We start from the raw sequence: 15,032 nt of genomic DNA, 5'->3' as shown, positions 1-15,032 counted from the left end.
GCTTGTGAATGCATGTGACTGAGTAGACCGCATGTAAAGTGTCTATGAAAGAGCAAGTGTGTGTGTGTGTGTGTGAGACAGAGAGAGTGTTGGGAAAAGGCCGCCTCGGGAGTCACACAGGGCCTGGCAGCTTGGCAACGCTCTGCACGCCACAGTAGATGCCCATAGGGGCTGTGAACAAAGAGCGGGAGGGAAAGAACTAAAATAGTCAACTTTTTTGAAAGTTTCTTAATATTTCAAAAGAAAACAAAGCCATATTCTTTTTTTTTTAACAAGCTAACATGTGTCCACTGTAGTGGACGCGATCCTTCTGTTGATCTGATGGAACTTCATTATTTTCTGCAGTTGTGTGTTTCTAAGCACTAAACAAACAAATGCACAAACACTGTGAAACCAAAGTTTCCTGTTTCCTGAAATGGACACCCTGCAGACACACTCTGACTAGTTTGATCTGCTCCTGGAAAATATCTTGATTTTATGAGTCCTGAAAGCACAGACTCTTCAGTGCTTTATACAAACGAAGTGTGTTAAGAGGGTGTTTAAACTCCTCATGTGTGCACAGTGCAACACTGTATATTGCTATATATTGTGACTCTTGTGTTAACTAATAAATGCAGAATGTAATGTAACCACTAAAATGTTGCACATCCTGATAATTATGCATTATGCAAAGGAATGTTACATCATTGTTATAATTTAAAGTATTGTTGTTTATGGATGGATAGAGTGCAGGTATTCACCATATACACTTTGATGTATGGTATCCACTTTGGCATCAGCTACAAAAATGCAGCCAAAATCATCTTAAACAAAAGTAATCCTCACTTCACATTTAGTCAAAAAATTGTTGTTTTGGTGAAGTTTCTTCTTCTCTGTTGGGAAAAAAAGGAACAAACATGTAACAGCCCTGATGTGCTTCTCCATTTTAAAATTTGTGATTACTGTACAATATATCAGAAATACACTGATATGTAAATGTCAAACATAGAAAAGAAGGAAATTCATCCCCTGATGGTTTCGATGAAACGATGTATGTATCTTAAAATGGTTAAGAATGGTTTTTGAATATTTGTCCCATTTGTGTGTGTGTGGTCCAAAGAATACATCTGTCCTCTTGGCCTCCACAGCTGGCTCGTCTGACCCTGCAGCTGTCCTGCTATTGTCATGGTCCATTAACACACAGAGTACACACACACACACACACACACACAAACACACACAGGATATAATCCATACATTAGGGCTGATGTCATGTGCAAATTCAGTCTCACTGTTTTTAAAGGAGAAAAAGCCTAAAAGAAACTTTTTTTTGTATTTGGGTTGAATGAGGCTCTTGTCTTCACCGAGTTTGCCTCTGTGACTCTCCAGGATTAAAACCACTAGTGAATGAGTTTCAACTTTCTCTAACTGTTGTGTCTCTGTGTGTGTCTGTGTGTGTTTCTGTGTTTTCCTGAGCAGGACAGAGCGGCCTGGGGAAATCTACTCTGATGAACACACTGTTCAAGTCCAAGGTGAGCCGCAAGTCAGTTCAGCCCAACACAGAGGAGAGGATCCCCAAGACTGTCGAGATCAAGTCCATCAGTCACGGTACGCCAATACTCACATTTAGTGGCCTGCAGCCTTAAATAATATTATTCTTAATATGTGTGTTTCCTGCTGCTCTATCATGCTGCTGATTTTATGTGTGTGTCCAAAAGAAATACTGACAAAATAACTTTTCCCTGTCCAGATATTGAGGAGAAAGGAGTGAGGATGAAGCTGACAGTAATTGACACTCCTGGCTTTGGGGATCAGATCAACAATGAAAACTGGTGAGCTGAGGTTACTTCATCTAAAGGCCTCAGTAGCTGTTAGAAAAGTCATTACCTTCATTACATTTATGTGGGTTCTTACCAGCGTTCAATCTACACCATTATCAAAGTCAGTGGGACATATGTGCATCTCTCTGTGAGACTTTACGTTTGAAAATTTCATGCTAAAATGTGCAGAAACCAGTATAATTTACAGCTTTACAAACACAGAATCTGTGATGGAAAACATGTCATTGACAAACTGTGTCCTTCATCAGCTGGCTGCCCATTATGAAATTCATCAATGACCAGTATGAAGCCTACCTGCAGGAGGAAATCAACATCAACAGGAAGAAGAGGATCCCAGACTCCAGGGTGCACTGCTGCATATACTTCATACCTCCCACTGGCCACTGGTAAGACCGCATATTAAAGAGACGCACACCCTTGTGACTAAGTCCCACATCCCACAGCTGCAGGGATGAATCAGGCCTTCTGGGAATCTCCTCTGACCCATTGTCTGTCCACAGCTTTTAAGCACCCCCACACCCCCCCCTCTTCTCCAGCTCTTTATGTCTGTCTCCCTCTCTAGCGACCATATGTGGAACTCATTCTCTCCTCAGAGACACTAAAGTATCACTTGAGGAGTCAGGTTTCACAAAGAAACTGGACTCTTTAGTTCTCACTATTGACTAAGGTAGAGAGAGAGAAGCTATTACCAGAATGCAGAAGTGCTTTATCCTGAATAGGATGAATTGTACACATGCTAACCTTCTACCTCAGCATGTTGATTACAGGCATATTGATCATTGTATTCACAACTAAAATGTTAAATTGTGTGCTCTCACCATGTCTAACTTGCCTCAGTCTGCCAACCTCCTAAACTAGTGCATCACTGCGCCTAAATTAGTTTTTCTGCTGAATTTAATTTGGAAAAATGCTACATCAGAGGTCTGGATTTAATTATTGATTCATCTTGCAAACAGTGCCTTCATTATTCGTCTGGAACATGTTTACTGTTGCCGAACAGAGAGATGGGACTCAAAGTGGTTCACAGATCGATTTCTGGTAGAATCCAACATAAGAGTGGTCAGAGACTAGCACATTTTAGTGAGCCTGTGTGCCAGCAAAAGAGTAGATTTGGTGCAAAAGCAGAATAAATGATGTTGGTAGACTAAAGTCAGTGTAAAAATGATGCTGTAATTTTGACGTGACTGGTTTTATTCCTACAAAGCTCAGACACATCTTGTGCCAGAAGTGTCCTTACAGTGTCCTTGCAGAGTGCATGTCTTCTGTTAAACAACCAGGTGGAAACTGCTTCACTTACATGACGTTTGCTGCAGAGATAATGCAAACCACATTAGTCCTGCTGCTTTGTAAGTGGTTATTTTCTTCAGATCTACTCTGTAATTTGTTTGATTTAAAAGCAATGAGTTGTGTGTCCTGGTGTGCAAGGAGGGTCGAGAAGGACACACAGCCGCACAAGCAGATGCACAACAAGGCTAAACACACACGATTTCTACTGTAGTTGATAATGCATCTTGATAGGGTAGTAGATGTAGATAAAGACACACAAAACACTCATGTACACAGACTGTAAACACACACATTCATTAACTATCTGACCCCATATCTCAGTGAATGCTCCATTCACTGCTGGCTCATGTTTCTGTGCACCAGTAACTGCGCAGTTGTGCACTTAAACGTTCTCTCTATGAGAGGGGGATGACAAGTGTGTGTCTCTGTGCCCCGCTGTTTGACAGCCCCCCTCATCATCTGCTCATGTCACCACAGCTGCTACTTCAGAGAATTTGTGTGTGTGTGCCCTTGTTTCGGTAAAGCAGTGTGCACATGTGTTGTGGACTGAAGTGGGGAGGGGGGCATGCTAACACTTGTACCTACACTATGTGGATGCCCTGAATGTGTTTGTGTATCGTCTTGCTTACAGCTGCACAGTTCAGCCAGTACATTTTTGTCAGTATGGACCGTCTGTCACATAACACCCAAACCCCTCTCTCTCTCTCACACACACACACTTTACTGAAACATGAAAACTCATTTTGAAAACAAAGATGCAAACATCTGTCAGGAAGTGCTGCCTTTCTCACAGCCAACCAGAAACCTATACAGTAGGCAGGAGAACAAAGGAGACATAGTTGGGGTTACTATTGTGACCTGACATAGAAATGCATGTATGTTGAACAGACAGATTTGCTTGTACGTCTGTTTGCATATGGTATTGCATATCTAGACTCAGAAAGGGCTTCCACACATGTTTCTTTGCATAGAAAGATTAGTTTGAACCTTTAGGAAACAACATAGTAACACTTGAAATTAGAAAATCAGAAATTACACAGACACAGTGCCAAAAGCCTGTGGATGCCTCCGTCTTGTGACCTCAGTCCAAGACTGACAGGCAGGAAAATGATGACAGAACCTCCCTGGTAGCTCTTGTAGGCTACTATCATTGGATATCTGCTGTGTTTTTTTTGTTTTTTTTAGATTGTCATTTTGTTTGAAGCATCTCAAACAGCAACTTGTATTTATCGCAGCTCTAAAGTCATTTGCACGTCAGCAATCTGCTTTTAAGTTGTTTCTGTGGTTTCAGATAGATGAACAGTGGTCACTGAGGCAGAACACAGTCTTGACATCAGCGATCGTTCCCGATAATGGCAAATTCAGCCACACTATTTTCCCTACGGGCAGTCTTATTATTACCTCGTTTGACATGTCTTCCTGAGAAAAAAGAAGGCTGCACTTTGACTCTCCATCCACTCAGAGCTGGTTTCTGATATATTACAAAAGAGAGGAAGGGAATGGAGAGCAATCTGCACTGTGGCTTGCTCTTTTTTTTCCTATTTTCATTTTACCACAGAGTTTATCTCAGTCTATATATACGTGACTTTTTTTTTTCTTAACTACATATATAGGACAGTTTGTGTGTGCGTGCATATAAGTGTACATCTGTGCATATGTGCATGCATATTTATTGTCTGTACAGCATATGTTCGTGTGCAAGGATACATGTGCTCAGTCATGCATATGAGGTAGCTCCTATGCCTATTTGTACATCCTTGCATCTTTAACATATACAGTTTATGCATGTAGTTACGCAATTGCCAATTTATATCTGACATTCACACTGATTTTCACATCTGATACATCAACCTCCAATTTCCTTTTATTTGATCTCTTGCTATCCCACGCTTCTATTCTCTGCATCCATATGACACATGCCAGTTGTCCCCTGAGCATGAAAAATGCATAAAGTGTAATGGTCTCTGTCTCTGGTTGAATGCACAGCTTACTGTGTCATCTCCCTCTACCTTTGTGCTGCTCTGTTTTGTCTTCACTCTGTTGCTCACATGCTCCCCAGTGTTTCATCCTACGTTCATTGGTGACATGCTTGTCAGTCTCTGTGTAGAGACAGCTAGGCCTCTCTCCTCCAATTGCCCCTGGGTCTTTGAACCAGGCTGGCCTGGCTTGGCTGGGACTAATTGGAGGGCAGAGCAGACAGCATGAGGGGAGTCTGTCTGGAGGAGAAACTGGAGGCAATGCTGAGACAGAAAAAAAAAAACATGAAGGGGAGAGAGAAATGGGAAACACGAGGGAACAGAGTTACAGTGTAGAACAGTGTAGACTAACGCAAGGACGGCTCTAATTATTGCTTTACTTTACCAGGAGCAATTGTGAGCATGTTTCAGGAGAAGAGTAAGAGCCTTACTTGGAAATGGTGTTTTCTACAGTCTACAGAAATCATTCAAGGACAGGCAGGAAAATAGTGCCAGAGTCTAGGAAAAAAAAGTAGCATGTTATACAGAGTGTCATTACCAGAAACCTGGTTAGACTGAAAGTAATGGAATAGACCATGATTGCCCTCCAGTGGTTGTTGTGTTTCATTACATTCATGTCTTAGGAATTAACATGCTCAAGTTTCCTGTAGTGGAAGATATTTTCTTTGTTCCACAGTGATCATTTTCAGTCAAGGGATACAGTTGACATCCTGGTAGCTCTGTGTGCAAACATGCATGTATTTGTAATGTTGTAACTTGAATGTTTTTCGTTCTGTACTCGCTTGCCTCCTTCTGCAGCTCAAGATTTATTTGGAGTGCTCAACAACAGACAGTAGTGACATCCGTACGTTCATGCATGAAATTAAGTGTACTCTGTTGTCTCTGTTCTCCCTCAAGTCTGAGGCCTCTGGATGTGGAGTTCATGAGGCGTCTCAGTAAGGTGGTCAACATCGTCCCTGTCATCGCCAAGGCCGACACGCTCACCCTGGAGGAGAGGGACTACTTCAAGCAGACGGTGAGTGGAGGATGGTTTTACAAGTGTCTTAAAATATATTTTGTGTGTATGTGTTAGCTATTTCTTCCATGTGACTTTGGTTAATTTCATACATTCATTTGTTTTAAATTGTACCGTCCATCACACCTGCAATAACCTATAGCATGTCTTTAACGTAAGCTTAAAATAAATGCATCAGTAGGTCAAACAGTCAGCGGATTTACCTCACAAACACACATGTATGTTCCTCCACAACCACAGGTCGGTAACATACAGTATGAAGAGCTGCCAGGGACCACAAACAAAAGCCATCTGGGCAAACCCACACTGTACCTATCCTGGGAAATACTGTACCATCAACATAACTGTAACACATGCTCAGTCCAGACGGAAGCATTTAAGCTATTTATTTGAAGTACTTATTTACTGAACTGCTTTCCACAACTCTTAAGTCTGGCTCTTTTTTTAGACGAGGGGAACCACTGCCCAGTTGCCAACTGAGCAGACAGGCCCCTCATTACCAGTGACTTACAGGGTGACTGTACAAGTCGACCAACGTAAAAGAGGTCTCCACTCTGGGGTACATTAAAGACAGAACCTCTCTGACACAAGCTAGAGGCTACAACTGGAAATTAAGTAAAAATAGTAAATAATATGACTATTTCTACAAATGATCCAAGTTGTGTAAACTGCTTTTTATATTCTGTGATTGTCAAAGCTCTTTACATTTGGCTGTATAGGGACGGAAATATATGTCGGTTGAACAACTTTTTGATGGATTGCCATGATATTTTGTCCAGATATTTGTGATCCCCAGAGTAAGAATCCTACTGACTGGTGATCCCTTGTGTTTTTTGTGGAATATCTAATTAACTATTGGGTGGATTCCCAGGATATAAGGTATAGACATTAACCCTAATGACTTTAGTGCTTTTGTGATCCCCTGACTTTTCATCTAATTGCCCCCACAAGGTCAGAAAATGACTTTTTCCAACCAAATACCTGCAAAACTAAAGACATTCCCATCAGCAGCCTCAGCTGTACTTTGTGTTTGGTGTTTAATCTTTAAAATGTCAGAAAACAGTGAAAAAATTCTGTTTCCCAAAGCACAAGATGACTTTTTGAAATGTCATCTTTTGTCCCGACCAACAGTCCACAACCTTAAGATATTTAGTTCATTATCATAGAAGACTAAAGAAACCAGAAAGTTTTCACAATTGAGAAGCTGGAATCAGAGAATTTGGACATTTTCCTCTTAAAAAATGTCTGGTTTCAACGTCCCTGTATGTTCAATTTTAAATTGCGAGAGCTGCAACAGGTGGTGCAATAAACAAAAGCTACGGGGCCAAAGTCAGCAGATGCATATCCAGACTAAAGGAAAGGTGTTCAGGCTCATGTAAAAAGGCAGATTTTAACTTAGCAGTAGGCTAGTCTGGTGACTTGAGGTTCTTCTAGGTGTGTATTTTGCTTTTAGTTGGTATGTTGTAGTATTCGTAGAAAACTAACAGGCTGATAATCCTAACCTCACATTCTTCACATCCTCGTTATGGCTTTCCCTGCTCCAACAGCTTCTTGCTCCACTTGGCCTGAGTCTGTAACGGTCACTGCTGCATCCCTTCCTCAGTGTGTTTCTGTTGGATAATTTTCAGTCGACAGGACTCAGGAGGCAGACAGCCACCTGCCTTCCTCCATCACTTGCTTTATCTTCTCCATCCCTCCGTCCAAGAATACAGACTTCTCTAACGGCTTTATTCATTTCAGAGAAGCACAATGGGTGTCTTGGCTACCGGTTTCCCCCTGATGCTTGTAACACGGGCCAATAAGAACAAAGCAGGGACTGGACCAGGCCCTGGCACAGAATGGAAGCCGCAGGGCTTGTAGCTGGGTTGTTTTGGTTGGCCGCACATGCTCTGTATGACCCTGAAGATTATTGACTAAAAGCCTCTCGTGCCAAATGATTTTTTTCCCCCCACATTTTCCCTGTAGCAACTTGACATGCAAACAGAATAAGAGGGGTTTTTTTTTATTTTTATTTTTTTTATTAAATGTTCAGCCTCAGTGTCTAGCTGTGAATGTCTGTTCGCGTTCCTTCAACCAACAGTTGATGTGGCTTTTTTGTAGAATTTGACTTGGTTTGCATCCTATAATGTAACCCTGAGAACGCTTCCAAGGATAAACAATGAAATGTTTGATCAAGGACCAAGTGGAAATTGTCAGAGTAGTAATTGTGGGAGTGAACAGTCATTCATTAAAAGGACATTTCTTCCAGAAGCTTCTGTCTATTTTTCTGCGTTCCTGCCTGAGCTTCAGTCATTATAAAGACATACAGAGAATTGGGGTGGCCGTTTTATAAGCCATACCTCTGTCTGGATGTATTTTTTTTTTCTCAGAGTGGTTTAACCTCCATGTTAACTCCTTTGTGTCAAGTATATTAAGATCCATTTAATGTCAACACGAGTATAACATGACCAAGTGTTTATTTAAGCCCTCTAGTGTTTTAGAACAGCTTCTGTCCAACTTCCAGGCCCAAACTTCAATACTCGTATGTAAACAGATTTAGTCCCACTTATGTATGTGTGTGGCTGATTGACTTGGGTGTGGGCTGCAGAGTGATTGCTGGGATGTTGAGATGACGGATGAAGGGTTTTGGCCTGATAGACTGTTTGTGTTTGGCAGTTGGACTTCCCTTTCTTCAGTCTCGGTTTCAGCTCATTATGGAAACATTTGCCTCTGTGTAATTGTGATTCAGCAAAACAAATATTTCTAAAGACGTGTAGACTTTAAAGCCTGGTAAAATATCACATTATATACTGTTTAAGTTTGCAGTTACTCTGTACATTTTAATTTCCTATGTGTTACTGTGTTTGGCTTTGTGCAGATTAGGGAAGAGCTGCGAGCCAACGGGATTGATGTTTATCCCCAGAAAGAGTTTGACGAGGATGCAGAGGACAGGATGATCAATGACAAAATCAGGGTAAGTCCACATTGTCAAAGTCAGTCAGTTCAGACTTCAACAACCACAATAGAGGATGTCCTCCTGTGGTTTCAGCACTTCACACTCTGTAGCAAATCACAAATGGGTATTTTGCAGATTCAGATTTAAGCCTTTGTTGGATATAATGTCGTCTTTTATTTCCTGTTTTTCTTTTGGGAAATCTTAAAAGCCATGTTTGTCACAAAGACGGCGTCTTGTTCTAGCAAAGATAACCAACCGAAGCGTGACCTGAAAACGAGTCGCTGGTAACACTTCGATGGCTGTGCGTGTGTTTGTGCGCTCAACAGGAGATGATCCCTTTTGCTGTGGTGGGCAGTGACCAGGAGTACCAGGTGAACGGGAAGAAGATTCTAGGGAGGAAAACAAAGTGGGGCACCATAGAGGGTAATACACATAAATCCTCACACACACACACACACACACATGTATACACACGATCAAAGGCACAGCTGGTTACTTTTCTGCCAAACAGACAATAGAAATTGAGTCACCAGGCAGGATAATGTATGTTCCTTCACAGTCTAACCACAAATCAGCCATATGTACTGTAGCTGCAACTGCCAGCATCAATTAAAGCTTAAAAATCATAACATAATTCAATTAATATATCTTTACAACATCCATCTGTACGGTGGAGCATCAAACACTGAATTGGCAAATTTACCGCGCTTACACCTGGGTCACATCTGTGCAGTTGACAGTGCCAAGGCCGTCTAATTTCATCACTTTAGTAAATGATAGTGAGTAGACAGTAAATCACACTCACATTACCTGCTTGGTGTTTGACATATTCACAACATATCAAAAAAAAAAAAAAAACAGTTTCCCAAAGAAGACACGGGACATGTGGAAAGTTACGGACTGCTGTTTTAAAAATCTGGCCAGCTCATTTAACCGTTCCACTACCAGGCATTTGTTTACATACGTCTCTCTGAGACTGTTGCTAGGAAGAGGAAGGAGACAGGAGGGAAGACTTTCTGGGTCTGTTGGGAAAACACACACACACACACACACACACACACACACACACTCACACTGCCAAAGAAGTTATAAGCAAGTGAGTGTCCTCTCTCACCTGTGGGGGTGTTTGATCGAGAGGACGTCTGTCTGGACGGGGAGTGACAGTATGATTGGAGGACAAAAAGACAGCTGAAGGAGGTCTGGACAGTGTTTAACACCGTCTCCTTCTCAGGACATTCTTCAGCACACTCTTCTCGAGGTGCATACTGAGTTGTGCGATATTGGCTTCATTATATAATCATTATATTATATTGTAAAATATAAATACTGTAATCACTTTTCTATCATGTAAATTATTATTTCAGACTGTATGATCTCAAAAGCTACTTGTCCGTTTGATCTGTAATTCAGAAGGAACCGCAGTCTGTAATCACTGTGTACGAGGAACTTGGCCTTCACAGACATTGTGAGAAATGTGTTGTGCATGTTAATGTGAATCTAAGATGTAAAGTGAAAAATGTAGTTCTGTGATTGCTCAAGTCTTCCAAATCATTAAACTAAGATATCGGATTGCGAGTGTGAGCCAGCGAGCATGAAGTAGAGGGATATCAATCAATTTATTATTGCAAAGATTATAAACATGATAAATACATCACAAGTATCTTTATGATTTTGGTTCAAATGAAGGATCATGTTGCCTTATTGGAATCACAGTAAAGCCTTTTTAGTTTAAACTACAACAAGGCTGTTTTTCCTCCCAAAAAGATGACATTTTAGAGGTAACACCATGAACCCTTTTTTAATGTTAGAATTCGAAGGTGGCTACTGCTCTCTCAGCAAGCGTTATGAAATTAACTCCACAGAGCTGCGGGGTGAGAGAGGTGAAGTACATGGACTGCGGGACAAATGCCGTCTTGTCCGACTGAAAGAACAATGGCTTCATTCTAGTAAAGCCAAGAGGTGGGAGAGAGAGAGGGAACAAGGAAAAGGAGGAGAGAGGAAGCCGCCGGGCTGCTGGACTTGTCGGCACCAACATCGTACATTAGACCTCGGAGGAGACGCCAGAAGTCAAGTCTCTATATATCAGAAGTTATTATATTTAGAGATGAAGGGAGGAAAAAGAGTAGGGATGCATTTAAATGCATGTATTGTATATAGGTGCTCCATACTTCCCCTGTGAGTAAAAAGAGATACCAGCACAGTTCGTCTTTACAACTTTCCCTCGACGAGACTAATCAGCACTCACAGACCCAGCAGTTATTCCACTCTCCTCCTTTCAAAGGGAATTTAATTTCCTGCCCCTGGATTTCAAAGCTTTACATAAATAGCACCCTCCTTTTTTTTTTCATTTACACTCTTGACATAATCTATAATTCAAACATGTGTTAGCCCTACTGGAGGCACCGGCAGCTTGTCACGGGGAGCTTGTTAAAACGTCTCACTTAAAGTTCTCCAATATAGAGAGGAGAGCTGAGATGTATTAAATTACTCAAAAGTGGAGGAGTGTGTTATCTTGGCTTAAGAAAATTGCTGCAGATGACATGAGAGAGGATGCCCTTCAGTTGACTTACAAGCAGCACCACCATCTTGTGGTGCATCAAGTAATTGCAAGTAGCTGAAGGGAATCTGAGAGATCACCTCTCATGTTTTGGGGTTTCTTTCCCTGTGCATGTAAAGTTTTATTTCACTCTGACTGCAAGAGATGAAACTGTACTGTCAGGATTTTCTGTGATTCTCTCTCAAGTTACTGACGCTCCTCTTTTCTCTCCTCTTTCTTTTTTTCAGTTGAGAATATTGCACACTGTGAGTTTGCTTACCTGCGAGACCTCCTCATCAGGTATCACACCAGCCTTCTGCTCTCTTTTATCTTGTGGAGGTGTTGAAATGAATCGAAGTTACAGGCAAAACTTGCTGTCATCATAAAACTGTCTTTCTTCCTTTCAGGACACACATGCAGAACATCAAGGACATCACAGGCAGCATCCACTATGAGACGTATCGCGTCCGCCGGTTAAATGAATCCAACGCCCTTTTCAACTCTCAACCGCCGTCTGACCATCCCGCGGCGGTTCAGTCAAAGACCAACGGTCAGCCCGAGGAGCAGCCCGGCGCCACGCAGGCCAACGGAGTGGCCGCTCAGCATGAAGCCCTGTCCCACGAGATGTAGAGAGAGTCCTGTACGGAGAAAAATCGCCAATTTATGACATCAGGACACAGCCAGGCACAAAACTTATACTCACACATCTGTTTCTCTGTTTACATGAACAAGCCCACACGCATACAAACACACACTCAATTCCTAGAAGGACTTTTTTGGCAAAAAAAAAAAACCAGACCTAAACCACAGCTTTTAATTTATCAATAAGTAACAAGAAACAGTACTCAGACTAACACTCTACATTTCTTATCCTGCAGCAAGTTTTTCCATCTTTTTTTCATCATTTAGATTCTGAGCAAAGATGCACATACACTTCTCGTCCGCTCTTGTTTCGACCAATACAATCTCCATACAGGATCATCTAAAATAAACCGTGAAAGTTCTCAAGTCATGGATAAACAAAATTTAATTTACTCATGTCTTATAACTGAGCTTTAGCTGCTGGGTTTATTTTTAGATCATCCATTGGCTGTCAGGCCTGCAGCAGCTGCAAGTTAGATTAAGCAACTCAGCAGTGAAACAATAGACAAGATTTTGATCAGTATAGATGAGTATAATGGAAAAAGAGCATCCAGAGGAATATATCCTGTTTTTTTTCTATAAACTACTTTTGCAGGATCTTCGGTTGACAGGAGGGTTTGGTCTGATGGGGGGCCGTCCAGATGAGGAGATAACACCATGACTCCAAATGAAATACAGCATATCAAATGATAACTAGATTAGCTCTAAAGTAGAAATAACTGTTAGTGCCACTGGCCTGGTCTGCTTTGTGTTGTGGTGTATAGTTTTGTATAGAAACTAGGGTTAAGTAGAGATATTTAGATTAGTGTTATGGAGGAAGTAAAGATATTGTTGACACCTCCGCACTGCAAATTTAAAAAAAGAAAGCATTAGTGTGGAGCAGCTTTCGGGAAAAACGAGTCCTCGTGTCATTTTTCCGTTGTTTTATGATGTTTTCGAAACCCCTTTTTTTGCCAAACCATCCCGTCTCTTTCTATATAAAGCCGATGTCGTGTAATACAGTCATACCTTGCATTTTACATTGCTTATTTACTATTGTATTTTTATTGCTGTTGTTCATGTTCTAATATTATTATATAAGATGGGGGGGGTTGTGGAGGAATCTGTGCAGCCGTTTTGTCCATTTTACTGACTGTAAACCAAATAAAAGTCAATTTTTTTTTCTGTTCTAAAGAGAAGCACACGCAGTACATAGAATGGATTTATGAATAGTTATTTATGTGTATGTTTAGTGGAATTCAACTAATTCATCTTTCATTCCAGCTGTTGGCTTCCAGAGGTTTGCTGCAGGTCTTAAGAGAGTGATGATCTTTTTGGGTTTAGAAAGTATTTCTGTTGCCTGTATTCATGTAGTATGTTGCATCCTTTTGGCAAGGCTGCGTTATAACTAGCACCGATTTACCTGCTAGTGAAGTACAGAAGTCGTCTATATTTGTACTTTGAATACTAATAATTACAACTGATCCTGCCGATAGATAATATTTACAGCAGTGACATTTACATTGCAAGCTTAAAGCATTTTGTCAGAGGAGGATGTTTTATTATCATTGAGAGGAAGAATTTGTGCCAAAAACCTTTTAAATAAAACCTTGTACATGATGCCACTCTATTACAGAAGGAACTGGGATGTTTTTTTGTTAATATTTTGTGAAATTACAAGCTCAAGGGACATTTTAGAGGCTACGTCTAAATTTATAACGCTCTCATAATTTCCTAACAAAAATACCCAGTGTATGCACTGCCTCGTCAAGTCTCCAAATATAAAATAATTGCATACTTGCCTTCAGGACAGATAATAATTTCATAAACCAAGAGAAAGATATTGGGTTACACTTTGTTTACTGTTGTATAGTTCTTGTGTAATTTGTTATGGTATTATAGCTTAAGGTTTTAAATTGATATGCTATCTCAAAGAATAAAGATTGATATTTTTATTGTTTAACATTGATTGATTGTCTTGATTTGCCAAAAAAAAAAGCAAATAGAGAAACGTTTAATAGCTCTAAACTTTATTCAGTTTCAGTGTAGAGAGGCACAACAAAGAGCTGCTGCTGATGATTCTCAAGGTTGAGCTAATTAGAGCATGAAAACGTCAATATTTCATCCGTTAGCAACTGCGGTTAAAATGACAATGTTTTTTTAATTAGTTCAGAACCTTTTCATCGTGTTTTGTCTCATAATTGTTAAATCTTCACCTGACATCTGATTGGTGGAGCCAAATCCTTTTCATCAACATTTAATCATTTCCAACAAATTTATATACTTTGTTTAGTGAGATATCATCCCTTTAATTAAAGAATAAACCTCTAAACACCTTGCTTGCTGCAGTAATTTTTAGAACACATTAAAGACGTGGCTTCTTAAAGCTCTTTTAGCTATTCTGTAATTAAAGAGCTACATTGATTACTTTCTATTTGTACTAAAACAGTCGCAGTGATTAAGTTAAAATGAGAAAACTACTAAACTGGTTGCTGTGTCTGACACAAAGGCTGTTTTTTAAAAGAACCGTGTAAAACATTCAGTCAATTATTTATCGACTGTTAAGATTAAATTGTTACAGTATGTGTCACATAGTGAGCGGCAGACTGTTAACTGTGTGCTTATCTGTGAACTTATTGGAACACATTCACTATAATAATAATGACCACTGCACATGAACTACAGTACAGTTTGAGAGCAGCTCATTTGTCTTGAACTCAGTTCATTATAATATGTATTCAGTTCATTATAATATGCATAGACAAAAATATCCAGCATACCACATTTCACAATACAAAGTCAACTGAAATGAAATGTGTTCTTGCAAATTTACAGCTTTTCA

General features: G+C 40.4%; 1 protein-coding gene across 7 annotated transcripts in view; it reads left to right on the top strand.

The window, feature by feature from the left end:
• The window catches only part of sept9b (septin 9b), a 72,799-nt gene extending 58,646 nt beyond the window's left edge, over positions 1 to 14,153 (top strand). For all 7 annotated transcript variants that reach the window (XM_044345743.1, XM_044345742.1, XM_044345741.1 and 4 more), the window contains 8 exons: positions 1,459 to 1,587; positions 1,730 to 1,811; positions 2,069 to 2,206; positions 5,981 to 6,098; positions 8,956 to 9,051; positions 9,360 to 9,456; positions 11,818 to 11,869; positions 11,977 to 14,153. In XM_044345743.1, the coding sequence (XP_044201678.1) occupies positions 1,459 to 1,587; positions 1,730 to 1,811; positions 2,069 to 2,206; positions 5,981 to 6,098; positions 8,956 to 9,051; positions 9,360 to 9,456; positions 11,818 to 11,869; positions 11,977 to 12,199 (935 nt within the window). In that variant the 3' untranslated portion in view covers positions 12,200 to 14,153. The remainder of the gene's footprint in view (positions 1 to 1,458; positions 1,588 to 1,729; positions 1,812 to 2,068; positions 2,207 to 5,980; positions 6,099 to 8,955; positions 9,052 to 9,359; positions 9,457 to 11,817; positions 11,870 to 11,976) is intronic.
• Positions 14,154 to 15,032: the final 879 nt, after the last annotated feature.

Source organism: Thunnus albacares, chromosome 3 (genome assembly GCF_914725855.1).
Source record: "Thunnus albacares chromosome 3, fThuAlb1.1, whole genome shotgun sequence".
NCBI lineage: Eukaryota > Metazoa > Chordata > Actinopteri > Scombriformes > Scombridae > Thunnus > Thunnus albacares.
Note: the sequence above shows the minus strand (reverse complement) of the source record. Positions and strands in the feature narration are given on the sequence as shown.